The 25833-nt window shown below is 45.1% G+C and overlaps 1 protein-coding gene across 3 annotated transcripts in view; it reads left to right on the top strand.

Annotated features, from left to right (window-relative positions):
- ZCCHC2 (zinc finger CCHC-type containing 2) overlaps positions 1 to 25833 on the top strand; it is a 71035-nt gene that overhangs the window by 23727 nt on the left and 21475 nt on the right. For all 3 annotated transcript variants that reach the window (XM_075585859.1, XM_075585860.1, XM_075585858.1), the window contains exons 2-3: positions 15846 to 15951; positions 18510 to 18586. In XM_075585859.1, coding sequence (XP_075441974.1) covers positions 15846 to 15951; positions 18510 to 18586 — 183 coding nt within the window. The remainder of the gene's footprint in view (positions 1 to 15845; positions 15952 to 18509; positions 18587 to 25833) is intronic.

The raw sequence follows: 25833 nt of genomic DNA, 5'->3' as shown, positions 1-25833 counted from the left end.
ACGATGATCTAAACTGTGATGCATGTTAAAAAAGCCCATCCTCTAAGATTTGACTTGGCAGCTGGGTTTGGTGCATTTTATCTTGGACGTCTGTTGATCACTGAAGCGTCCTGCAAGCACATGTGAAACGTGGCTTCTGTCATCGGGGGTGTTCTAGTGATGCAAGAGGGCTATCACATGACACCAGCAGACGTTCAGTCTGAGTACTATGACATCAGTGTGTCCCCTGGGTGGTCCCACAATATTTGGAAGGGATTTTTAGAAGACTGAGATAATCTGTTTTGGAGTAGCCGCTTTAAAATACAACATAATCCAACCAAAATAAGGAGGTGGTTAAAAGCAATATTTGTGTTGAGTAGTGATTCAATACAATGATACATTTTTTAACTGTAGGTTAACAAGGATTTTGCTGGAAACCATCAAAGCAGGATGCATTAAAGCGGCAGTTTCCAGCCTTGTAAGAACTGTGGTAACCCAGAGGAACCCTAGTTTAGCTTTTCCCATTGAATAAAACATATTTGTCTCAAAGCGAAAAAATGGCTATTGTCAACTTTTATTTTCGTTGCATCTCTGCTAACACTCTGTTAACGGCTCGAAAAAAATACTACATTAACATAATGCTTGTTGTCTGGTTCACTACTTGTGTGTTAGTTATTTGTGATTTCAATGTCTGGGGTAGTGGTTACGCTCTTCACTGCAATTTGATCCATTATTTAGTTACCGTGTTACCTTACAAAGCTGAGCGTATGTCTTTTTTAAAATTAAGTTTAATGAAGATCTAACTGCTCTGGTGTGTGTGTGTGTGTGTGTGTGTGTGTGTGTGTGTGTGTGTGTGTGTGTGTGTGTGTGTGTGTGTGTGTGTGTGTGTGTGTGTGTGTGTGTGTGTGTGTGTGTGTGTGTGTGTGTGATTTTCATGCATGTAACTTCTACAGGCTTCCCTGTTAGTTTGGCTACAATAAAATTGTCGTCCTCTACAGTAGACTTCTGTGATCAGAGATGAATACTAATAAGAATGAAGGGTAACTCACTTTGGGAGAGATTCGCTAAGCCTCAATGTGGTGTATCGCACAGCCATCCAGCATCGGCTGCTATTTAACTCTTCTATTTTATTGAGGTTTTGTAAAAAGGGAAAGGGTTCAGAAAAGAGAAAAAGGGGTGGGTGGTGTGGGGGGGAAAGGGGAACTACTATCTTAATACCAACATCCGTATGAACTGGAACAGGAATACCTGAAAATACATATTGCTAATAGATGGTTTCCTCAATTGAGTGCTTGCGCTGCGCTCATGTATAATTTATGTGGGGTTTTTCCTCTGAAGTCTGACCCAGATGGGTCGCTCTCGGAAGCATACTAACAATGTCAAAGGGTCCTATGCCTTATAAAAGGTTTTTGTGTTCTGCTTCAGGAATGCAGTGAGCCTTCCATCAAAAGTACCTCAAATATTTTCTAGACAATGGTATTAATCGAAGGGGTCATCTTCCATGCAGCCACGATGGCGTCAGCTGCTATTTAAGTCGCCTCGCATTGATGCCTGGTAAATGTAGGCGTTTGTCCTCTCTTACTGGGGTCTTGGTGGTGATGGCCCTAAGTTTTTGTAAATGGTTTTGTTCTAGTACTAAAATGATGGTGCCAACTTTCACCAACATCTGTCACACTTGGCGGCATTCATACTTGAGCAGTGATTTGTGCAATTGCCATGGTTTTGGCATGAAATTCCAAAACTGGGCATATTAGTTCATCAAGTAAGTCTTGTTTCTCCTCTTAATGCTACAAATACCTCAATACCAGTTAACATGATTTTTAAATACTAGTTTGTATTGGTATGTATTATCACTACTTTTTCCACCGTCATCTGTGATTATAGTGCATGCGCGACAGAGCGCAAGGAGTCACGCGTGCCTGTCGCCCGTGCGTTCAGTGAACACTGAGGCGTGGCCGTGACATCACCAGGCTGGTTCGCCCTCGTTACCTGAACAGCTCTCGTGATGCGGCCGTTGCGCGAAAAACCAATCATTTGGCTCTTAAATTCTGCCGTGCGGTCGCTCTTCCTTGCGCGCGCAGTCGGGCGCATTGTGGTGCTGTATGTTGTCCGCTCCGTGCGCCCTACAAAAGCAGCCGTAAAGCTGCCTTTGCTTAGGGTAGAAGCAAAAGCATTGATTACTACTAACCCTCACTGCCTGTTCTTAACGCAGTGTAACCCCTGTATATAGTAGTTATTATCCCCCTCTGACCACTGGTAGATAAACTGCCACAAAGGTAGGACCCCTCTAATTAATTATTCATTGCTGCTTGTTAAAGACAAACCATGGCAAACACAAAAGTCAATCTGGCAAGTGTGTATATTGTGTCCTCTGTTGCAAATGAATCCATTGCAAGCCACGCCAGTAGCAGAGAAGAAGTTGGTTTGTGTGCTCTGTAATGGAAGGAAGCTTTTGGGGCTGGCATTGTACAGAGAGCGGTTCATTACATGGTACAGCTTTTCAAGGCAAACTAATCCAGTTGCAATATGTACCCAACTAAATAGTCCAAGGCCAGATGGCATTAACCCTTAACAAAAGCATAAAGTACTTCAAACGGTAAAGACTTCAGAATTTGTCTTGGGGGGGGGAGGGGGGGACCATTACAATAAAGCTGCTCTTGCACAAAGCAAGAGAGGATTGTCATCTTTTTGGGTGTCAAGGTAAATTTACGGGGATTTGCTGTTTAAGAACCAACAGGTTTTTTGAGAGTTCATAATGGAAGACAAGAACTGTGTAACTTGGTAATAGATGTTCCTCATCAGCCCTTGTATTTCTAAATTGGTTTCTCTAGGGCTCTGATTAGATTTTCTTTCCTGTATACATATGGAGTCGCGTTGAAAGGCCAATCGTTGCAGAACCTCGCCAGTCCACATCTGAGTTTGAAAATGAGTGGCATGCCTTGTTGCCCTAGTTTCTCCCTGCGCTGACGTGTGTGTTGCAGTCCAGGATTGTTGGCTTCCTCTACAGACTGTAATCCTGCTCTAAGCAAACATTGGTCTGTTTTGGTTTCTTTGGAAATTAGGAATTGTTTTTCTATTCAGTAAGGCCACCGAATGGGAAACTGCATATCTATCGTTTTCCCTATCCTTTGCAAATATGGAAATGAGGGGAGGGTGCTTTGCTCATGCAAAATTCTGTGCAACACCTCACGATGGCACACTAAATGCTGGAGGAAATCTAGTCCTGCCCACTCATAAAGCTTACCATATTTGCTAAGTAACAGACATTACTTCATTGTGTGTGTTTGTATGTGTATAATATAGATTAAAAGAACAACAAAAAAACAGAGCACTGCTGAATAAAAAAAGCTGACACATAATCCCAAAAAGTTATTTACTTAACACATGCGGTGTAACAACTGAGACGAATCTCTAATGCGTCTCGCGCCTTCAAGTGGCGCTTTGTCAAAGAGAATTTTACAATGATAGTCGGGTGTGAAATAGAACTCACATCCAGAACATTCTGCCCCTAGAGCGTGCAAAAACACTGCAGTGGGTGGGAGGGGAATAGTAATCAAGTTCAGGACGGGGGTGTATCGTGTATAGCTGAGGAAAGTAGCCCTTATTGCACATACAAACACAATATGAATACAAAGTTAAATGTTTACATGTTACAGTACGTGTACCGTAACTAAGCCAATTTAAAACCATCTCCAATACATTGTATATAGTGACGCCAGTAATGACAAGCTATTGCTATACATTATAACTGTATTAAAGTGACAATCGCATAAAGACCCTGTCACGGGAGACCAGGTTTGTTGTACACCTTTTACCAGGATCATATTTTGAGCAAAACAAGATAATTTATTTCATTGAGATTTATTCACAGAAATAGGCATGCACACTGATGCACAAAATACAGGCGAAAAGACACACTTACTGTTGGACTGGGGTCAAAAACTAGACTTTCTTAGCTGCTGTGCACTCTAAAATATTAGTTTTTCTTTGGTCGGGACTTGGCTCCAAACGTCCTGGAACTAAAATCGGCTTCAAATCCAAACCGCGACCTCTATGTTCCTTTCTGAGAACTTGGTCGCAAAAAGTTGGACTTAGAATATTTTCCGGGCAGACCTTTCTGAAGCCAGTGCTCTGCTATTCGGGCAAGAGCACTTTCAGAAAGCCCACCCGTGTTTCTGTCACTCAGGATCTCTCCGATGATTGGCTTAGGGGTTTCTTATAGTATTTTGGAGTTGATTCACAAAATACTATAGCCAAGCAGAGCGTGGGTACTTTGTCCTCAGCCAATCAGAGCGAAGCCGGTCTGGCAAGCTGAGTAAGTGGGGAATCTGAATCTGCCAGGGGACATGAGCAAATTTGCCACCTTACTCCCTTGCTATTCAGATGCCATCCGCTGGGTCAGGCTCCTCCATGTCTGGTAGGACAAATGGCAGGCCGGACGACTGCCATTCTTTCCGTGATGTGGGTACTTGAGCCTTTCCCTGTTACCCAAATGGTCTTCACACTCCTGGCGTCCTCTGGTTGCTTTCATCTCCGATGTTCAGCAGACTTACTGGCACCAACTTGGTTGACCTGGTAGCCTGTCTGAACATTGGTTCCAAAAGTCCCCGCTCATTTACCGTGCACAACAGTATATACTATATCAAACACAATGTTAATAAAAATATACTTGTACTATATCCTTAGTTTCTGGGTATGGGGAATAAAATACTGCACTTTATTTTCTACTAGCCTTTATTCCCCATACACTGAGTCCCCTCACAACCTTATAATTATGGTTGGAGGACCCATGAACCCCAATACAGGTTCTGGGCTACCTGGGCATTAACTGGGGATCCCCCTCAACCTAGGGACCCCATATAATTACAGAGGCACTTTGCATCCCTTTGCCCCATTTACCTTTCTGGACTGTACTGAAGCAGGGAACCCTAGCGGTGAGTCGCGCAAGCGTTTTAAAGGGGAGATATGTGCCTACATGTATCCGAGAACCAAGCATGATTCTCTGGTACATTTTTGGGGGAATCAAAAACTCCGGACGCAAACTACCTAGGCACATTCTGATGAGTTTCTCCGCAAAACCCCTATTGACCCTAGCAATCCCTGCTTGCTGGCATCTCTGGAAAGGCAAAACACATACATTCTTTACCGCATTTTACAGTGTGTGCATTTACAGTTACTGGGTTCAAGAGCTGACACTTCTTGAACTCTTGCCCATGGGTCAGGGATAACCATTGATGGGCTTGACCTTTGAGAGCCTGGTTACACCCTACCGTCACACACCCATCTAACAATCAGAACGAAAGGGTCAGAAGTATGTGTATTCATGTCAAAACCTAATGAAGTTAGGAGACGTAGGGATATTAACCTATTAAAGCCAGGGGGTATATTCATACAATAGTTCTTAACATAATACAGATAGCAATGTACCAATAGGGAGAGGAAGGGAGAGAGCTCTCGGAGTAGTGAAACACTCCATACTAATTATCCCTGGGTATTAGGAGTTATCCAATCAAGTGAAGCTCTCACTTAGCTAAAATATAAAGAATAAAAACGCTAAGCATATACATAAATGTAAGTAATATAAATTAATAATAGACTGACACAGAAGTTAATGCAAAATAATCATAAACTTAATGTGATCACTGAAAATTTTGCAGATTCCAGTCAATGTTTACACCAGAGTGATGTAAAGCATACAGAGAAAAGATCCAATACATTTCTCGTTTAGTAGATTTAACCTAACTCCCCCTCGAACGGGAAGAGGTGCATGCTCAATCCCTGCAAAAGAGAAATTCTGTAAGCCCCCATGCTGACAATTTTGTGAATTGACTAGACACAGGGTGCCCCACATACTCATTTTTGATGGATCTAACGTGCTCCATAATCCTCACCTTTTTATGGTATGGCCAACATATCTTTGGCCGCAAACGTATTTTAAATAAACTACATAAGTGTTGCAATTGGTGAAGGTTTTAATTTTGTATGTGAGAATATCATCATTAGCTTTAAATGTTCTGGTCACATTAGCAAAGAAACATATCCTGGTGATCACATTTTAAAGGAGCCACTGGGAATGACAAAATGACCTGTCTCTTGATAGTCAGAGACTGGGTGAAAAGTCAAAGTGTTTTTGCTTTTGTGAAAACAAATTTTGGACCTGTAGATAAATATGGTCAAAGTTCTTGATCCAAAAGCAAAATGTCCCAATGTGTGGAAATAATAGGCTTAACTTGCGCATAGGAAACAGGAGGAAAGCGCACAACTATCATAGTATAGTAAATTAAAGCTGCAAGCACCGATGGCAATAGTGTCTGTATGCAGTCTAGAGAAACAATATCCAACGTGTTTTGTAGAACAAGTCTACTTCATCAGGGTTCATGACATGTACATACGGAAGTGATATTTAAACTACCCTTAGTCTCCTTCGATTGGCCGAGCATTTATAATCACAAGGTTAACTGCAATTAGCAATTAATAATGAAATGACATAAACCCATTTAATATCTTCATAAAAACAATAAGGAACAAATGGAACGGCATAACACAAATAGGTGTAGTTTAACCGAATCGACATGCCTGAAACGAGAGAGATATTAGTAACGCCAATATATGGGGCCTGATCTGGAGAAAAATATTATCAAAGGATCTTGAAAATCAAACGTAGTGAGCATACAAGTGCAACAATACTACAAGGAACAAATAGGGCACCAAATGCATGGTGATGAAAAAACACAATATTGTATAGAATCACATATAGAGGACAACACTGATTTATGACTATGAAGATACAAAGAGGGCCGGAAAAAAAGACTAGTATATACCATCATTGTCAGTTCAGTCAAAAGACAATATTAGAAACCAACAATATCAGACTGTAAGGGGACACAGGTAAAAACACAGTAGGGAGATATTTTAACATAGGGACCAGATATCGGTCCTCATTTAATCCAAAGGGATTACTCCAAGGAGGATATGACATTAATAATCTAAATGAAGCCCTATTAAGGGTCAAAAATATGGATAGGAGCTCCCTATTGCAAAAAGATAATTCTGAAAAAACATAAAACCTCTACTAAACAGAATTATGATTCTATACAGGCACCTTTATTTTATTTTTGTGGCGAACTATAATTCTGGTAATTTTGGATGTGGCAAATGTATAGCTTGCAATATGCTCCATCCAGACACAAAATCCTTCATCTCCAAAGTTAAGAACGAAAAATGTATTAAAGACTGCATATTGTGTAAAACAAATCATGTAGTCTATCTTTAAGGCTGCGGCCAGGCAGGGAGCGGGCGCACTGCGCCCTGCTCAGCTGGGCAATTCGTGGCCAGTAGGTGCCCGCACAGGGGGCGTGTTGAGGGTGCGGCCAAGACGTCACGGAGCTGGTTTGCCCTCATTGGGCGAACCGCTCACGTGACGCCTTAGTGGCTGATTCAAATTTGCTTGCTTGGCAAGCAGGTAAGCGCTGCGCATGCTGACCACACATATTGCCGCAATGTGTTTCATCGCGGCCAGTGTCAGCGCGCCCGCCCGCTCAGCACCACCCTGGACAAGGCCTTAGACTTTCCCTGTGCACTTCAATATATTGGATGGACAAGAGATTTCTGACCATAAGACTTCTTGAACATGTCAGAAATATTAAAACAGGATATGAAATATCGGGACATTTCATAATCCATCACCAAAAAGATTCCACACTACTGAGATATAAAGGAATCCAAATTGTCCCTCTAAATAGAAGGGGGGTAGGGGTAACAGAATCAAAGCACTGTCAGAACAGGAGAGCTTTTGGATCTACAAAATGAATACTCTGGTCCCCTTGGGATTAAATGAGAACATTGATATCTTGTCCCTATATTATCTCCCTACTGCGTTTTTACCTGGGTCCCCTTACTCTCTGATATTGTGGGTTTCTAATATTTTCTTTTGACAAGTGACAATAGTATATACTATATACCATCAGTCTGTTTTGTTTTTAATTTTCTGTCCCTCCTTTTATCTTCATATTTATAATCAGCGTTGTCCTCTATGTGATGCTATACAATATTGTATACAGTGAAAGTTTCCCCATTCTGTAACATTGGGTAGGTTTGTCTCCCCTGTACCCCATAATCCACTCTACACTGAACATGGCCCCTTGCCTGTTTATCACCCTCATTGCCTGTGCCCTGTGTCAACCTTCCTCACTGTGGGGAGGTGGTCTGCATTTCTGGGGGACACTTACCTCTTTCTACCAACTACTTTAAAGCAAATGGCAGAAGTGCAGCTGGAAGGGAACAGAGAGAAGGAAACATCCCACACCACACACAACTCCTTCAAAAGAGGCCTCATCCCAAAAACAGATGATCATGTAGCTGCATCGAAAATGGGAGTGGGGTGTCTGGAGAGAAGACAGCCATATGGATAGATGATGGTGGTAATAAGCTTGTTTGACTTTTAGCAAGTGATTGTAACTGGAGCTGCATGATCATTGAAGCCCTTGCAATTATATATGCAACCACTACACCTCAGTACCAAATGACATCTGCTCACAGTATGAACCTTCCTGTAGCTTAAAATGATTAAGTGAGCAAACATACAGGGTGCCCAGGCAGGCATACAGTGCATACCAAGACAAACGGTGTTAGCACAGCAGGTTTTTACTGGCAGATTGCTGGCGGCCATTAAAAATCCTGCATTCATAAATTGACCCCTGTCAACAGGAATTCACATTGCAGATTTTTGCAGTCAGATGTTCTAATGTTAATTTAATGCTGAGAGATGTTTTGAACCTTTCCCTTTCAGGGGGCTTAATGTTCTTCTTGGAAGCAACGCTCATTAAGTTTTTGCAATTTGTGTGCATCTCTTCTAAGTTTTTCAGCAACTCGAGTTGTAAGAATTTGAGAGAAATGCATTTTCACTATCGGATACTGTTGAAGGGAAAACTTATACAATAAGAGCGAATGCCACAGCACGCAGGGTAAATGGCCACATAATCGTTCCTTAAAGCAGCAGTCTAAGCTGCCTTTTTTTTTGTATTTAATTTCCTCCCCCCCCCTTTTAATATGTGCATTAATACAATCCACACAATAAGTAATTAGCTAAGTTGCTGATCGATCCGTTCTTCTGTGATCGATCGGCGAAGATTCGGCTCGGGGGTTCACTAAATGGCTGTCAGTGCAGCAGAAGAGACCAAAGATGCAAAGTTCTGTGGGGACAATCATTTGACAGGCAGTCACTGGAGACAATTGGTGCACTGCTAGAGAGAGGGGGCAGGGCTCAAAAACTGTTGTGCCAGAGCCTGTTTCATAAGAGGAAAGGGGTGTGACTTTGTAAATGGTTGCTATAGAAACAAAATGCTTGTTGCTTTATAATACATTAAAAATGTACTTGTGTTTAAAAAAAAAAATGCTACAAGTATTTTCTCCTAGTATGAACTGATTTATTTAAAAAACAAAACATGTAGGATATTGCTTGGTCTGCAGCTTTAAGAGATTTAGCCAACAGAAAATTGAGGCTATTTGGGCCCCATCTTGGATGAACAACGTTAGGATGGAAAAGTGTATTCAGTCCTTGTGTTCCCTCCCATGCTGAGCGGTCACAGGCCTGCTGTACTTCCTATGTATTTATTTATATAGCGCCATTATAGTACATAGCGCTTCACAGCAGTTATACACGTGACAATAATATTAATATAAAAAATACAAACACAATGAGAATAAGCGCTTCAGACATATATGCATGTCTTTATTTATGTATTTATGTAGCGCCATTAATGTACATAGCGCTGCAGTGGTAATACATGTGACAATCCTATAAATAACAAATAATATAAATAACAGATCATGGGAATAAGTGCTTCAGACATTAAAGTAACATTTTGGAAGAGGAGCCCCTGCTCCGAGGGGCTTACAATCTAATTGGTAGTTAGGCAGAGCGTACAGAGACAGTAGGAGGGAATTCTGGTAAGTGCGTCTACAGGGGGCCAAGCTTTATGTATCGTGTATATTATTAGCCACTGTGCTACTCATATGCTTCTTTAAGTAAGGGTGTCTTAAGGTGGGTTTTAAAGGTGGATAGAGAGGGTGCTAGTCGGGTATTGAGGGGAAGGGCATTCCAGAGGTGTGGGACAGTCGGGGAGAAAGGTTTAAGGCGGGAGGGGGCTTTAGATACAGAGGGGTTAGAGAAAAGACATCCTTGAGCAGAACGCAAGTCACGATGGTGCATAGCGAGAAATTAGGGCTGAGATTTAGGGGGGGGGGGCAAAAGAGTGTAAAGTTTTAAAAGTGAAGAGAAGAATTGAGTTTGAGATGCGGAATTTGGTAGGAAGCCAGGAGAGTGATTTAAGCAGGGGAGACGCTGAGACAGATTTAGGAAAGTGTAGAGTGATTCTGGCAGCAGCGTTTAGGATAGATTGTAGGGGAGACAGGTTAGAGGAAGGCCGGACAGCAGGAGGTTACAGTAATTGAGACGGGAGAGGAATGAGGGCCTGAGTCGGTTTTAGCAGTCGAGCAACAGAGGAAAGGGTGTATCTTTGTAATACTGCAGAGGAAAAAGCGACAGGTTTTAGAAACGTTTTGAATGTGAGAGGAGTAGAGTGTGACCCCTAGGCAGCGTGCTTGGGCTACTAGGTGAATGATAGTACAGGTAAACCCCGTTATAGCGCGGTCCTCGGGGTCCACCCTGAGACCACCGCGTTGGTAACGGGGTCGCGCTATTTTTTTTAAAAATGGTCGCCGCGCGCCTGTTCGGGAGTGAGGGAAGGAAGGAAGAGGTGTCCAGAAGCCCTACACCAGGCCTGCACAACATGCGGGCCACATGCCTCCTCCCTCTCCCTCCCTCCCAGCCCACTCCCTCTCCCTCCCAGGGCAAAGGGCCGTGCCCATTAATTTAATATATGTAAAAAAAAAAAAAACTGCACCGGCACTGGTCTCCCTATCGACAGTGCCGGAAGTCAAGTGGCTTAAGCACCGGCGCGAGAGGGAGGCCCAGCGCGCGCGCGGGAGCAGAATTGTGGAACAGGTGCCTGCTGTGATCAGCCGCCTGGACCCCCGCAGCACCAACCCCCCCATCCCCAGCACCGTCACCTCCCCTCCCCCAGCACCATCACCTCCCCTCGCAGGACCGGGCCCCCACACAGCAAAGGATCTCTCCGGAAGACTGCTCACCCCCCCCGCCGCAGCACAGGGCCCTCGCGCCGCCGTAGCGCAGGGTCGTCCTGCCACTCCGCCGCAGCGCAGGGCCCCGCCACCCCCTCACCCCCCCACAGCACAATGGCGTCCCACCCCCCGCCCCGGGCCGTACCGCCAACCTACCCCCACCTACCTGCCCCCCCGCGCTGCACCGGGCCATCCCACCAGCCCCCGCAGCATCGGGGCCCCCCGCAGCCATCACCCCCCTCTACCGCAGCACCACCCCCACTGGCACGCAGCGCCCCCCCCCCCCCCTGCAGTCACAGGCCTCACCAATCATCCCCAAGGTAAGGCTGATTTATGTATATGTGTATTGGGAGGTGTGTGTGCAGTGTGAGCAATGAGCAGTGTGTGTGCAGTGTGAGCAATGAGCAGTGTGTGTGCAGTGTGCGCAGTGTGCGCAAAAAAATAAGAATTTAAAAAAAAAAAAAAAATTTTAAACGGGAGCCACGGGAAAACCGCGTTATAACCGAGGCGCGTTATAACGGGGTTTACCTGTACTTCCAACAGTAATGTGGAAGGAGGTAGTAGGGCCAGGTTTGGGAGGCAGTATGAGTAGCTCTGTTTTTGCCATGTTAACTTTAAGTCGGTGAAGGGCCATCCAGGATGATAAAGCAGAGAGACATTCAGAAACTTTGGTCTGTACAGCAGGAGTAAGGTCAGTGGTTGAAAAGTAAATTTGTGTGTCGTCAGCATAGAGGTGATATTTAAACCCAAGAGATGTGATTAGGTCACCTAGAGAAAGTGTGTACAGAGAAAAGAGAAGAGGTCCCAGAACAGAGCCCTGGGGTACCCCCACAGAGATCGATAGATGAGGTGTTGGCAGAAGAGACACACAGTACGATGGGAGAGGTAAGAGGAGATCCAGGATAGAGTTTTGTTACTAATGCCAAGAGTGTGGAGAATGTTAAGGAGAAGAGGGAGGTCCATGGTGTCAAATGCTGCAGAGGTATCAAGTAATATGAGCAGAGTATAATGACCTCTGTCTTTGACAGCATGGAGGTCATTAGTTATTTTAGTGAAGGCTGTTTCAGTGGAGTGAGCTGTGCGGAAGCCAGATTGTAGAGGGTCTAGTAGAGAATAGGTGGAGCAAGCGAGAGAATACAAAACGTTCATGGAGTTTAGAGGCAAAAGGCAGGAGGGAGACAGGTCGATAGTTAGAAAGACCGGGTCAAGCTTGCTTTTTTTGAGTAATGGTATAACTATTGCATGTTTGAAGGAGGTGGGAAAGGTGCCAGAGTAGAGGGAGGAGTTTTAAATGTGTGTGAGCGTAGGGGTTATAGTAGGAGCAAGTGGTTTTAGGAGATGGGAGGGAATGGGGGGGGGGGAGAAGAGGGCACGTGGTAGATGGAAAAGAGATCTGCAGTGACAAATCTACGTTAATAGAGTGCAGTTTTCTGCAGAAACTAAGGTGTAAATGGAGGAGAAGCGAGAGAGGGAAGATGAGGTGATGGTCAGAGAGAGGAAAGGGGAAAATGGAGACATCAGAGAAGGTTTTAGTGAAAAACAGGTCTAGGTAGTGGCCATCTTTTGTGGGTGCTGGCTGTAGTCCATTGTTGAAGGCCAAGAGAAGAGGTTAGAGAGAAAACAGGAAGCCCAAGGGAGAGAGGAGTCATCAATGTGGCAGTTGAAGTCCCGAAGGAGAAGAACAGGAGAGTCTGAGGAGAGAAAGAAAGAGAGCCTCCACCCCTGCCATCAGGGCGTGGAGTGTGGGAGAAAGAAAGGCCACCATAAGAGAGGGCAGCTTCCAGCGCAGAGTCACTGAGTGAGCCAGGTCTCAGTTATAGCAAATAAGAGCAGAGAGAGAAAGAAGTCATGCACAGAGAGGAACTTGTTAGAAAGGGAGTGAGTATTCCAAAGGGCACAGGAGAGAGGAGGGAGGGTGGAAGGGGATGGGTATGAGGTTGGAGGGGTTGACACCAGATTGAGTAGAAGTTGCATTTGGCAGGCAAGGATGAGAGCATGTAGAAAAGAGGCAGGGACCAGAATTTGGAGAGATCCCCTGAAGCGAGGAGGAGAAGCATGGATGGAAAGAGAATGTGTGAGGGTGATTTGTAGGGGTGTGTTTTAGTACAGGTGGTATAGCTGTGTAGTGACAGCCGGCACAAGTGAGAAATGAGTTCATGTGAACTGAGAAGTTGCGAAGAAAGGAGAGATGGGGATATAAGAATAGTGTAGAAAGAAGTGCATCATTTGAAAACAAGTGAGGCCATAGCAACTATCAATAGTAAAGGCGGCATCACAGCAATACTTAAGTGCTGAGATATGCAGTCTGGGATAGATAGTATCCTCTCCAGCGTAGATCAAATCCAGGAATCGGGGCCAGTAGGTGTTCACTTGTTCCCTCCTTTTGAACTACCTTTTAAACTCCAGTTTGTTTGCTACTTACAATGGGCTACTTGGACATGGGCTGCAGACAGCTAGGGCTGCTAAGTCTGTGGTTATGAGGTGATTGAGACGGGATACAAATATGGGATTTATCTAGGAATTGTTACAGTTGCATATACTAAAATACACACAGCAAGGGGTGATTGAGACAGGATGAGTCCCTGCCATGAAGAGCTTGCAATCTAATGGTACGTGTAACGTTTCATAGGTTGTTACTTTGATTGTTGACGAGTATTCTATGGCTCTAAGGCTGTGATTATACCAGATGACGCTGGGTGGCAGCGCAATCTGGTGACGTCATCCACACGCAGCCGAGCACCATCTTGAACAAGCAGAGGAGACAGGAGAGAAGCAGGGGAGGCGTGGCCGTGAGCGGTTCGCCCTTATTGGCTGAACCGCTCTCGTGACGCGGCTATCGCCTTCCAAGAATAAATTCCTCGGTCTCATATCCAGTCTGCCGCCCTGCAGTTCGAGGTGGCGCGCACGTCGCTAGAGGTATGTTTCCCTCAATTGGATTCATGCAGTTTGGTTTTTCGCAACACCACGCCGCCGGCGTCTTTTGGTATAATCATTGCCTACGGCTGCAACATGCAGGTCATTGGTGTGCTTGTGCATTCATAATTCAGACCCTTTTGTAGTTTGTGAAATAATTATTCCTCCACTCTTTAGAGGTGAACTTGTCTACCTATTGAAATGCATACCATGCTTGCAAACATAGGGTAAGAAGAGAAACACCTGTAATTCAGGAAGGAAATTCCCCTTTTCTTGCTAGGGTAGTTTTTCCCCTTCTTTCGATACCTTTGCACGCTATGCTAACTTGTTTTCCCTATCTCCTACCTTTCACCCATGTCAAACTTCATACATTCCAAGCTTATCTCTTCCATATAAAGAGAGTGCAATCCAGCAATCGATGTGCAATAATGACACAGTAAATGAGAGCTTGCTGACTCATGTGTTACACCCAGAAGGCTCTGACTTTCTATTTCCCAGCTCTTTTGTCATTACCCTTTGAACCAAGAACATTCACGATTTTTGTTTTTTGTATTTGAAGAATATTCATCATTTAAAGGGGCAGACCAGTGTGTGCATTTATATACACACACGATTTATCAATATAATTTTCTTGTAGAAAGATTAAATTGCCATTAGTATGTCCTGTGAAAAATGATAACATTTGTATTTTCAATGTCCTGTAACATGTATTCCTCTCGCTTGGCTATTGTTTTCCGCTTTAATTGTTTCAGCATATAATGGTGACCCTTTTTTTTGCACAAAAGAAAAAAAGGCAATTATGATGGTGGACAATTTGTCTATTGATAAGTGGGTTAAAAATGAGAACGACCAGTATTAATACTGCACCGACACACTTTATTCGAGCAAATACCCAGTATGTACCTGGCAGATACCTGGAATGCGCCGCTCCTCACCTCTGACAAGCCCCGTTGTGTTTGCCTTCCCAGCCTGGGTTCATGCCTGGCTGACGGGCGGCTGATCTGTTAAATGATAATGATTAGGATTTAATAGGCTGCAATGCTTCGCATGTCTACCAGATGGCATAAATTCATGAATTGTAATGCAGTATATATATATATATACTGTGCAGTATTGCAGCCAGCGGGAATAAAATGCTTCAATCCCTGCCTGGAAAATACCTCAATGCACTCGGGCAGAAAACAGTCACAAACCTCAATACACCCGGGTATACCCGAATTCGTGGGACTAGCCGAGCTCGAATAAAGTGTGTCGCCAGTGTAGCTGCTGACCTCTTATTGTGGAGAAATCATGTACACCCGTGTGATCAGAAGAGGCCAATTTGCTGAAATGTTTCATTTGCCAACTTTAACATTTGATTCTGTTACTTTTAAGTACCTATAGTTATCATTTATCGCTTTACACATTAGCAGGGAATTCCCTTCTTAGAAATGCATACTGTTAATCCCTTTCTGTCTTTTAGTTAGTGGTAAATAGCTGAGAGAATGAGTTTTATAGGCATCTTAAGTGCACACCCCGTGGAATTTACCTTTAGTAAAGGTTTTATTTCCCTCACTTGAGGATTACTCTGAAGTTAGGAGTTATACAATTACTAAGGAACTGGACTGTTAAAGCGCGCTGTGTACAGCACTGCTGGCTGCTAGAAGGTTTACACGCGTGCTAAGACTATTGCATTTTGTCTTCTATCAAATCACTGTTCCCGGAGATTTGCGTACAGCCACATTTTCTTTTGACGTGTGTGTGTGTGTGTGTGTGTTTGTGTGTTTGTGTGTATATGTAACTTAATGTCTTGATGTTTTTTGTTTTTTTAGGGGACTATCCATGAGTATTTGCCAAGCGGTGAAGACCACGTGGCAGAAAGCAGTTCTGCCGCTCGCAATGGGCTCACCACGACTTCTCACAAACTTCAGCGAGAAGGTATGTGTAACATGAGCAAATTCACAATCAAGTTGAGTAAAGGATGCTGCAAGTACACAATTTCTGTTTATTTAAACTTCTCTTCCTGCAGCGACACTACCTATATATTAATTGACTTTAGGAGTTGTTTATATATATATATATATATATATATATCTCTAAATAATCATGGGGTCCTAATATCCTAAAATGCATTGCACATCAGCCAGAAATATTAACTCTGTTTGGCCCACTCAGAATGAAAAACGGAACCTTCTACTACAGTGGAATAAATGTCTGCTAATACTTTTATGTAGGCTGGTGGAATGAAAATCTACTAGTAATTATAATGTGCCATAGAACCATTAGTTTTTAACATATTCAATCTGCTACAGGTTTTCTGTGCTTGCTAGAGATGTTCCTTGTGTTTGTCTTTGTAAAGAAAATAATGAGCACAGTATCTGGCTTGGTTATTTTTTTCCCCTGTGGTTTCCCATATAAATACATCACACATCCGCAGATTATTTTTAAATTAATGTATAGCCAAAAAATGCTAATGTTGGGGGGGGGGGGGGGGGAAGGGGGGGAGAGAGAGAGGAAAATAATTGCGAGTTTGCCTTGGTTTTGTACTGTTTGCAAATGGGCACTTTGGCATGGCTTTTGCAAAATGAGCACTTCTACCTTAAAAATAAGTGCATTATATTTAATGTCTGGTATATAGGTAGACAAAGTCCAGGCATCGGTGCAGCAGAATACAATCCACAGGTAGATAATTTCATCAATAATCTTCTTTGAATCCCTTGGTAGTGAGCAATAAGCATCAATCTTGAAAATATATTATATAATTGCTCTTAGAATGTATAGAGCATCAGTAGTATACAAGATAATAATCACCTGTAGCTCATATTATAGTAGTCGCCCGGGTAGGCTAATAAAAGTGGGATTTATGGGGTACTTGGTGGACACAACAACCAAAAGGTAAAAATATACCCCCGTTCACCACCACACTTAATTGAGACTACTTAGAACATACAGGGTATCTGGTATTAAAAGACATAATGGAAGTCCATTGATAACTCACTGTTTAAAGTGGAGGCTCAACGGAGCCTATATCCAATAATTGCATGTAGTAGCTCATCCAGGCGTGCATCCAGCTGTAGTAATTGATGGCAGGATTAGGCAACCTCGTAGGAGGAATAAGTGGAGCACTGCAAGCAGGGGGGGGCGCAGGTAGAAACGGCACACCATAAATACAAAATCTAATTTATTAAGTGACTGGAGACATAACAAAAGGGAGCAGAGTTGTTCACTCTGACGCGTTTCGGGCCGTGGCCCTTTGTCAAAGAGTATAACCCGTTCTGGCGTATGTGTGTGTGTGTGTATAAATAGAAATAGTACCTGATTGATACCGTCCGAAACCGGAAGTGACGCAAGCGGAACTCTGACTGTCTCACGAGATCTTCCAGTAATCTGGGGATCCTGGTAGACTATCAGAGTTGTCACTATAGCGCCATCTGGTGGGGAGGACCAATAAGAAAAACACAACACAGGTAGCAGAAAATCAAGTGTGTACCATAACAGTAATCTCCATAGTGAATGGCTTCAAAGATAGATCGATCTCATATATTGACCAATATATATACATCTAGTCAATAATGAGGTCTAAAGTCATTCAGATATAAAGAGTAATCACTCTATTGGATAGAAGCTGGTATGGGGCACACAGGGAAAATGTTATATACATGTTATTAGCACAATAATATACAATCTATATAGAAGCTTTATTTCAAACCTAAATTAAAATATGATCAAGAAAAGAGAAAGGGTTAAAAACAATCTGAAGTGGGATATATACGCTGATAAATAATTAGCATATAAACATATAACTCATAATATGAGTGTATATACACTATAATTATATAGTATCATAACAATATAGCGATAAATCCCTCTCAATCTGACACAGTACATAATCATATACCCAACCAAAGATACTATAAAAGCATCATAAATTATATATACTTAATTCGTGGTGTGTGTATGTGTATATATATATATATATATATATATATATATATATATATATATATATATATATATATATATATATATATATATATATATATATATATTAGTAAAAATTTATCTCATATCATGAAATGCACAAATATATTCTATACCCCGAATAGAACTTGAAAACTTAATATCACTTAATAATGATATCTAAACACCGGACATATATACATAATCAAAATCACGAATTTAAAGTTGATTAGAGAATGTTGATAACTAAAACATTGTAATGTCAATTAGGTATTAAATCTTGTGACCAATGTATGATAAAATACGATATGTAGATTGGATGGACAAACATATACAATACAAGATACTCTAGATCTAATCCTAATATATATATATATATATATATATATAATTTAATTTAACATCTATACAATTCATACCATCATATATACGCAAACACCTGGTATGTCTATAGGCACAAAAAAAGTGTTTACATTTTTATTTTTTCTCCATATAACTTCCAAAAAAGAATGAATTAAAATATTTTATGTTTTCAGCTGTACATATTGAGAAGATCACTTTTAAAGGCATGCAGAGAAAAAGGGCTGACAAGCATTCGGAGTACACTTTTAAGGTAAGTCTGCATGTGCACAAGTTATTATCATGTTCTACTGAGGGGGTTCTGTATAGACTCTATACTCCATAGGCCAGAATCTTTTAACAATTCCTTGAAAAAGAACAAACTTGGATGTGAAACGCATGGGCGGAGATTTTTTTGTTTGTCCGTTTTGTGCATGTTTTTTATTATGCAAATCAATAAACCTTTTTTATTTGTTATAACTGGTGAGTTCCAACATTTTTTTCATGTGACCGCTGTCCCACCAATACTTTGCCTTTTTCCAGAATCTTTAACAGTCAAATCTAGTAGGGAGAGACGGCACAATTTTCTTCTTTCTCCCCTCTGCTTTTGTTTTTTAAATGAGTATTTGCTCCCGTGAGTCCCTCAGAGCCTCGTGTTACAAAGAGGTTTCACTTTATTTTTTGCCTATACCTGGGGATGAGGAGGAGGAAGATGACTGGGGTCACAAATACCTGCAAGCCAAATTGTGTCTCCTGGACAAATATTCTTGATACAATAATGCTAAAAAAAATATATATATATATATATCTATCTATATCTACAGTGTATATTACTGCGGCATTATTGATGTAACTGTATTACACGTTTATTGTGCCTGGATGATTGTTCTTGTTTTCCTGTACAGCCTTTTTTTTAATCTGTTCCCCCCAGTGCTGGGGTGTGGTTACTTGGGCCCAGTGAGCCTGGAGATGGAAGGGGAGGGTGATGTCCCCTGTCAGTGCTTATATCCACAACTCAACATGTTATTACAAAGATGCAGAAGTCTGGGGACTTGGGTTTACTGCAGCTGGCTGGAACATAACTGCTACCTACTGTATATAACCACATGAGTCAAAGTGGCATAGCTTTAACTCCTTAGATGCTGTAGGAGCCTACAATGCAAGGCTGCCTGTGCTTAGCACTGCTGAATTACAACAGCTGATAAGGGAGGCTCTTGCTGACACGGAGGAGAGAACTAGTTGCCCCTTCCATCTGCTGCCTGTTTCTGGAGCAGATCAAGATCATTTATTGAAATATGCTGAACTGCATCATGAATGCATATCTTTGTTTAGATTTCAGTGCCAAGACGAGTCGGGCATCCCGACCTGGCTTATGTTGTCTTTCACTGATGAGCTGTAAAACTTGTTCATGACTGACGAATGGAGGGGCATCAAACATGTTATTTTTTTGTTTGTTTTTAAACAAAACTGGGCTGTGTGTATGTATACAGATAGATCTATAGATGGCTAGGATAGAGATATACATCTATCTAACATATGCCCTAATGTAAATTGAATGGAAATCAGTTTATTATTAGAAACCTATTGCTACCAGATGATGCTTTTAAAACATAATAAAAGTAGTCATGTTTTGTATTTATTTTTTTAAAGACTGTGCTTATATTTTCTTTTAAAGCTGATCATGAAGTGTACACCGAGAAATACACACATTTGCCATGCATTGTACTTCTGAACGAGCAGTAAACCTAAAAAGGATGAGGTGGTAGCAGAATATGTATGTATCATAGCCTCACAGTGCAGTATATGATTGCCTCTTTGGTGCAGAACACATATATAGTGGATTTAAAAGTGCTGACTCCTTTTTATCCAAAATTAATTTCGGGTGGATTTGTTGCCAAACGTTTAGAAAAGTTGTGATATGAAGATCAGTTTATATGAGACTAGCTGAGAGACCCGGCGTTGCCCGGGATGTAAATCCGTAATAGGTAGTATTATTTATAAATCGTGGAACAATAGGTGACTGTTTGTTGTAAAGGTTGGATAATAATATTGAAAAGAAAGATGGAAGAAAATGTAATACGATGTTGTATAAAAATGGTTTATTGTAACCACACCACAGTACAATGTATATTTTGGTGGCATAAGTGATGTAAAAATCTGAGTCGTGTGTCCTGCTAGGGTGGAGGTGGCGCGTGGGTTGTGAGTGCTGTGTGCGAGTGGGGGTCCTGCTAGGGTGTGAGGCGGCGGGTGGTGCGTGGGTTGTGAGTGCTGCCTGTGAGTGGGGGTCCTGCAAGGGTGTGAGGCGGCGGCTGGCGCGTGGGTTGTGAGTGCTGTCTGTGAGTGGGGGTCCTGCTAGGGTGTGAGGCGGTGGGTCAGTGATGTCGGTGCGTAGGGGCGGGAGGCAGCAGGTGTGTGTGGCGGCAGGTATGTGTCGAGTGTGGCGGGTGTCTGTTGAGTGCGTGCAGCTGTGAGGCGGTGGGTGAAAGGCAGAGGCGGCCGGAGTAAGGGCGGGTGAAAGGCAGAGGCGGGGGTGGGGAGGCGGTAAGGCGGGCATGAAGGCGAAGGGCGGCGGGAAGGGGAGGAGGGGGGCAAGGGGTGGAGGAGGGGGCAAGGGGTGGAGGAGGGGGGCAAGGGGTGGAGGAGGGGGGCAGGGTTAGAGGAGGAGGGGGGAAGGGTTAGAGGAGGAGGGGGGAAGGGTTAGAGGAGGAGGGGGGAAGGGTTAGAGGAGGAGGGGGAAGGGTTAGAGGAGGAGGGGGGAAGGGTTAGAGGAGGAGGGGGGAAGGGTTAGAGGAGGAGGGGGGAAGGTTAGAGGAGGGGGGGAAGGTTAGAGATGGGGGGGAAGGGTTAGAGGAGGGGGGGAAGGGTTAGAGGAGGGGGGGGAAGGGTTAGAGGAGGGGGGGGAAGGGTTAGAGGAGGGGGGGGAAGGGTTAGAGGAGGGGGGGGGAAGGGTTAGAGGAGGGGGGGGAAGGGGTTAGAGGAGGGGGGGGAAGGGTTAGAGGAGGGGGGGAAGGGGTTAGAGGAGGGGGGTGGAAGTGTGGGAGGGGGGTGGGAGGGGAAAAAGAGGTGGAGGGGGGGGGGGGAAGAGGAGCGGAGGGGGGGTGGAAAGGGGAGCGGAGGGGGGGTGAAGGGGAGCGGAGGGGGGGAAGGGGAGCGGAGGGGGGGAAGGGGAGCGGAGGGGGGGAAGGGGAGCGGGGGGGGGAAGGGGAGCGGGGGGGGGGAAGGGGAGCGGCGGGGGGGGAAGGGGAGCGGGGGGGGGGAAGGGGAGCGGGGGGGGGGAAGGGGAGCGGGGGGGGGAAGGGGAGAAGTGGTGGGAAGGGGGAGGAGGGGGAAGGTGGTGGGAAGGGGGGGAGGGGGAAGGTGGTGGGAAGGGGGGGAGGGGGGAGGTGGTGGGAAGGGGGGAGGGGGAGGTGGTGGGAAGGGGGGGAGGCGGTGGGAAGGGGGGGGGGAGGCGGTGGGAAGGGGGGGGGGGAGGCGGTGGGAAGGGGGGGGGGAGGCGGTGGGAAGGGGGGGGGGAGGCGGTGGGAGGCGGTGGGAAGGGGGGGAGGCGGTGGGAAGGGGGGGAGGCGGTGGGAAGGGGGGGGGCGGTGGGAAGGGGGGGGAGGCGGTGGGAAGGGGAGGGAAGGGGGGGGGAGGCGGTGGGAAGGGGGGGGAGGCGGTGGGAAGGGGGGGGGAGGGGGGAGGCGGTGGGAAGGGGGGGGGGGGGGAGGCGGTGGGAAGGAGGGGAGGTGAAGGTGGGGGGTGGAGGGGGGGGTGAGGGGAGGTGAAGGGGGGGTGGAGGGGAGGTGAAGGGGGGAGTGGAAGGGAGGTGAAGGGGGGGGGTGGAAGGGAGGTGAAGGGGGGGGGGTGGAGGGGAGGTGAAGGGGGGGTGGTGAAGGGGGGGGTGGAGGGGAGGTGAAGGGGGGGTGGTAAATGGGGGGGTGGAAGGGAGAAGTGGAGTGAGGGGAGGTGAAAGGGGGTGGGTGAGGGGAGGTGAAGGCCGCTCACTCACCCGTCCGCAGGTCCCACGTGGATCTGAGGCGGGAGGCAGCGTGTTGTGGCCGCTCTCCCGCGGTGTCCCGGGCGCTAGCTCGCTCCCCCGCTGACTGTAGCGGCGCCGGGGGGGGGGAGGGGGTATCGGGGAGACACTGGAGGGGAGGGGGGGTGGAGGGGAGGTGAAGGGGGGGTGGAGGGGAGGTGAAGGCCGCTCACTCACCCATCCGGCAGGTCCCACGTGGATCTCAGGCGGGAGGCAGCGTGTTGTGGCCGCTCCCCCGCTGTGTCCCGGGCGCCGCCATCTTGGGCACTCGGCGCCGCGAGGCAGCCTGCCTGGCCACTGGCTGTTCCCCCGCCGGGGAGGGGTGAGTTGTAGCGCCGGGGAGGGGGGGGCATGTATATGTGTGGGGGGGGGAGAGGTGGGAGATATAGAGGGGGGGTCTCGCACGGCCGCTGACACTGGGTGGGGGGGGGGCGCTGAAGGGTAATAATAGTGTGTGTGTCCCGCTGACTGTAGCGGCGCCGGGGGAGGGGGGGCAGGGTGAAAGCGCGGAGACACGGGGAGAGGAGGAGGTGCGCGCGGGTGCTGCTAACACTGTGAGCCACGCTAATGTATGTAACAGTGTGTGTGTCACTGTGTGTCTGTGTCCCTGTGTGTGTGTTGTGTCACTGTGTCTGTGTGTGTCCCCCTGTGTGTGTGTGTGTGTGTGTGTGTCCCTGTGTGTGTGTGTGTCCCCCTGTGTGTCTGTGTGTGTGTGTGTGTGTGTGTGTGTGTGTGTCCCTGTGTGTGTGTGTGTGTGTCCCTGTGTGTGTGTCCCTGTGTTCCCTGTGTGTGTGTGTCCCTGTGTGTCCTTTGGCCCGTCACTCCGCCTCAGGCCAATGAGAGGTGTGCGGGGGCGGGCGGGCCAAGGGACCAATGAGATTTCCCCTAGGGACACCGGACATCCAGACAGGCAGGCAAACATACAGTGCTTTCACTAATATAGTATAAGATGCAAATTATGCCACTTTATATTCTGTTCATCGTATTCCTTAAAATCAATGCAACCCCCCCCCTCCGTAATAATGAAAACTTGTTTAAAGTGGAGCTTTTATTTGTTCCCTCTTCCAAAAACCCTCCCCCCCCACCCCCCCACCCCCAGGATTGAAGCAGGGAGTCTCTGGAGCCGAACCCTATTCATTTTAGCTCTGGGGACCTCCTATATCCAGAGATAGTTGCCTCTGTAGAGGGTGCCGGTAGCCACTCCAAGGGTCACATGGCTGTTTTTCTAAGCATGGGCCAATAGCAAGCCGTGACATCATCCAGTGCGGCTTCCTATTGGCCCATAGGACGAGGAATCTCAAAACTGCTGAGATATAGGCACTCGCTTTGGAGGTAAGCATCTCTGGAAGATTAATTAATGGGGGTTCAGCTCTGGAGACCCCCCCTGCTTCATTCCTGTATTTAAAAAAAAAATGAAGGAAAAAACGGATTGGATTTCTCCGTTAAACTAGCAGGTAAATGAGCTAAAACTGTAATGATCAGTGCTCGACAAATCCAGTACTGACTCCATGCAGAAGCTGTCGGCTGGAGAAGACTATCACTTGGTCGGCAGGGGGCGCTTGATGGCTAAAGGCAGGCGTCGGCAGCAGCTGGAAAGTATTCATATCCATGTAAGCAGCAGAAGAAAGGCCGACTGCAGTCCGACCCGGAAGTCTTCAGTAAGTCACTGAACCGCAGGTGTGCCCTCCTACCCGGCTTTTCTCCTGCTGCGCACATGAATCTGAATACTTTCCAGCTGCTGCTGCCGCCGCCCACCTTTAGCCATCAAGCGCCTCCTGATGACCAAGTGATCATCTGCTCCAGCCGACAGCTTCAGCTTCTGCTCCGGTATTTATTCGGTATGGAGTCGGCACTGCCGCCGCCGTCCTTGGCGAGTGACTTTTTTTCCGTGCGAGTGCATTTTTCTCTGTCGAGCCCTGGTAATGACAAATATATAGATTAATATATAAACATGGCGTTTGTTTTCTGACTTGCTGAAATGCCCATTCCTCGTCCCTTCCTAAACGTCATTTTTATTGGAGAAAAGTACCTGCTGCCTGGGATAGAAAGTATGGCGGAATATAAGCAGATGAACCCCCAAATTTCACTTTGATGTCACTTCCCGCACTTGCGAGCGAGAACCAATAAACGGTGAAGATGAGACGTGCAAGGGATTGTTGGCGAGGTTTAGCAACTAGAGCGGTTTCCTGGAATAGTAGCAGCATTTTAATAAAGCCACACCCGCCCCCAGATATCAATGTTTATTTTATTACCTCCTTTGATCTCGTAGATCTCCAAGTGCTTAACTATGGTACCTGGGCTCCGAGCAAGAGCAGATGCCATGCATACGTTCTGTACCAACAGGAATACAATATTAAACATGATATGAGTGTCTGTGTGTACAAACAATACATTGGCTGCATTATCCAAAAACTTGTGGAATGAAGAGGAGAGAGCAAAGATCGATAGAATTGATAGAGCACGTATAAGGAAGCGATAAATGAATATGTACTTAATATAATGAAGGCTACTCCAAAAGAAAAAGGGTAAATAACACTACATCTGTGTTTCTCAAACCTGGCCCCACGCCAGCTTTTAAGAATTCGCAATGCATGTGAATGCACTTAATCTGGGGGAGGGGTGTGGGGGGGGGGATAAAATGATTAGATGGATTACGAAGAAATTAAACTTTACCAATCTTTTTGTATTCTTCACTGTTCCTAACCAAGATGAGCACCATCATAAAGGATGTCTCATTTGGTTGGGTTAACTGCACTTGTCTAAAGGTCTTTGCATTTTCTTACTAGCAGGGAAGGGTCCTGTGTGTGAGCTACTGCCCCGCTTCTCTACAGCAAGCTTCGCTTCTCTACAGCAAGCTTCTGTTAGAAGAACTCATCAAACCCATATGTTATTGTTACATAGTGTAAATGAAGAATGCAGTGGTTTACAATAGAAGCGTCTACACCATTTTAAATAAAGGAAACTGATGCACTACAAGTAAAGGGCATTTGCATACAGAATATATACAGCAACTTTTTAGTTGTCACTGATTTCAATGTAGAAACAGTAATACGTATGGTATATTTATTATGCATTACTTACAAGTTATTAGGTGCAGTTCCCTTTTTTTGTCTGGATAAAGGACTTGATCAAAGGCAAAGCTTATAGTTTCTAAATACAACTACAAATACGGGTCACCCACTCTGCCATCAAAGAACATGTATAGGGCATATTTACTACCGGCTGCTGTTCCCCTTCCTCCGCTGGAAGACAATATAAAGCCTATTCAAGTGAATGGGCCATTAAGTGTCATATAACAGGACTTGGGTTTGTTGTATGGCCCTTTAAAGCGGCTACACATGAAATCTTGTGACTTTTTTTTTTTTATATAAATCTGTTCTCTAGTATTAGATGGTGACCAGTTTATTTTATTCAACTCTTAATGCCATTTTTAATTGGTTTTAAAGCTTGATTTCTATAGCAGGTTTTAGCCCACCTCCCAAGCAGTGCAAGATCTTTGAAACACT

This window comes from Ascaphus truei, chromosome 2, assembly GCF_040206685.1.
Source record: "Ascaphus truei isolate aAscTru1 chromosome 2, aAscTru1.hap1, whole genome shotgun sequence".
NCBI lineage: Eukaryota > Metazoa > Chordata > Amphibia > Anura > Ascaphidae > Ascaphus > Ascaphus truei.
The sequence above is the reverse complement of the archived record's forward strand: the minus strand, read 5'-3'. Positions and strand labels throughout refer to the sequence as shown.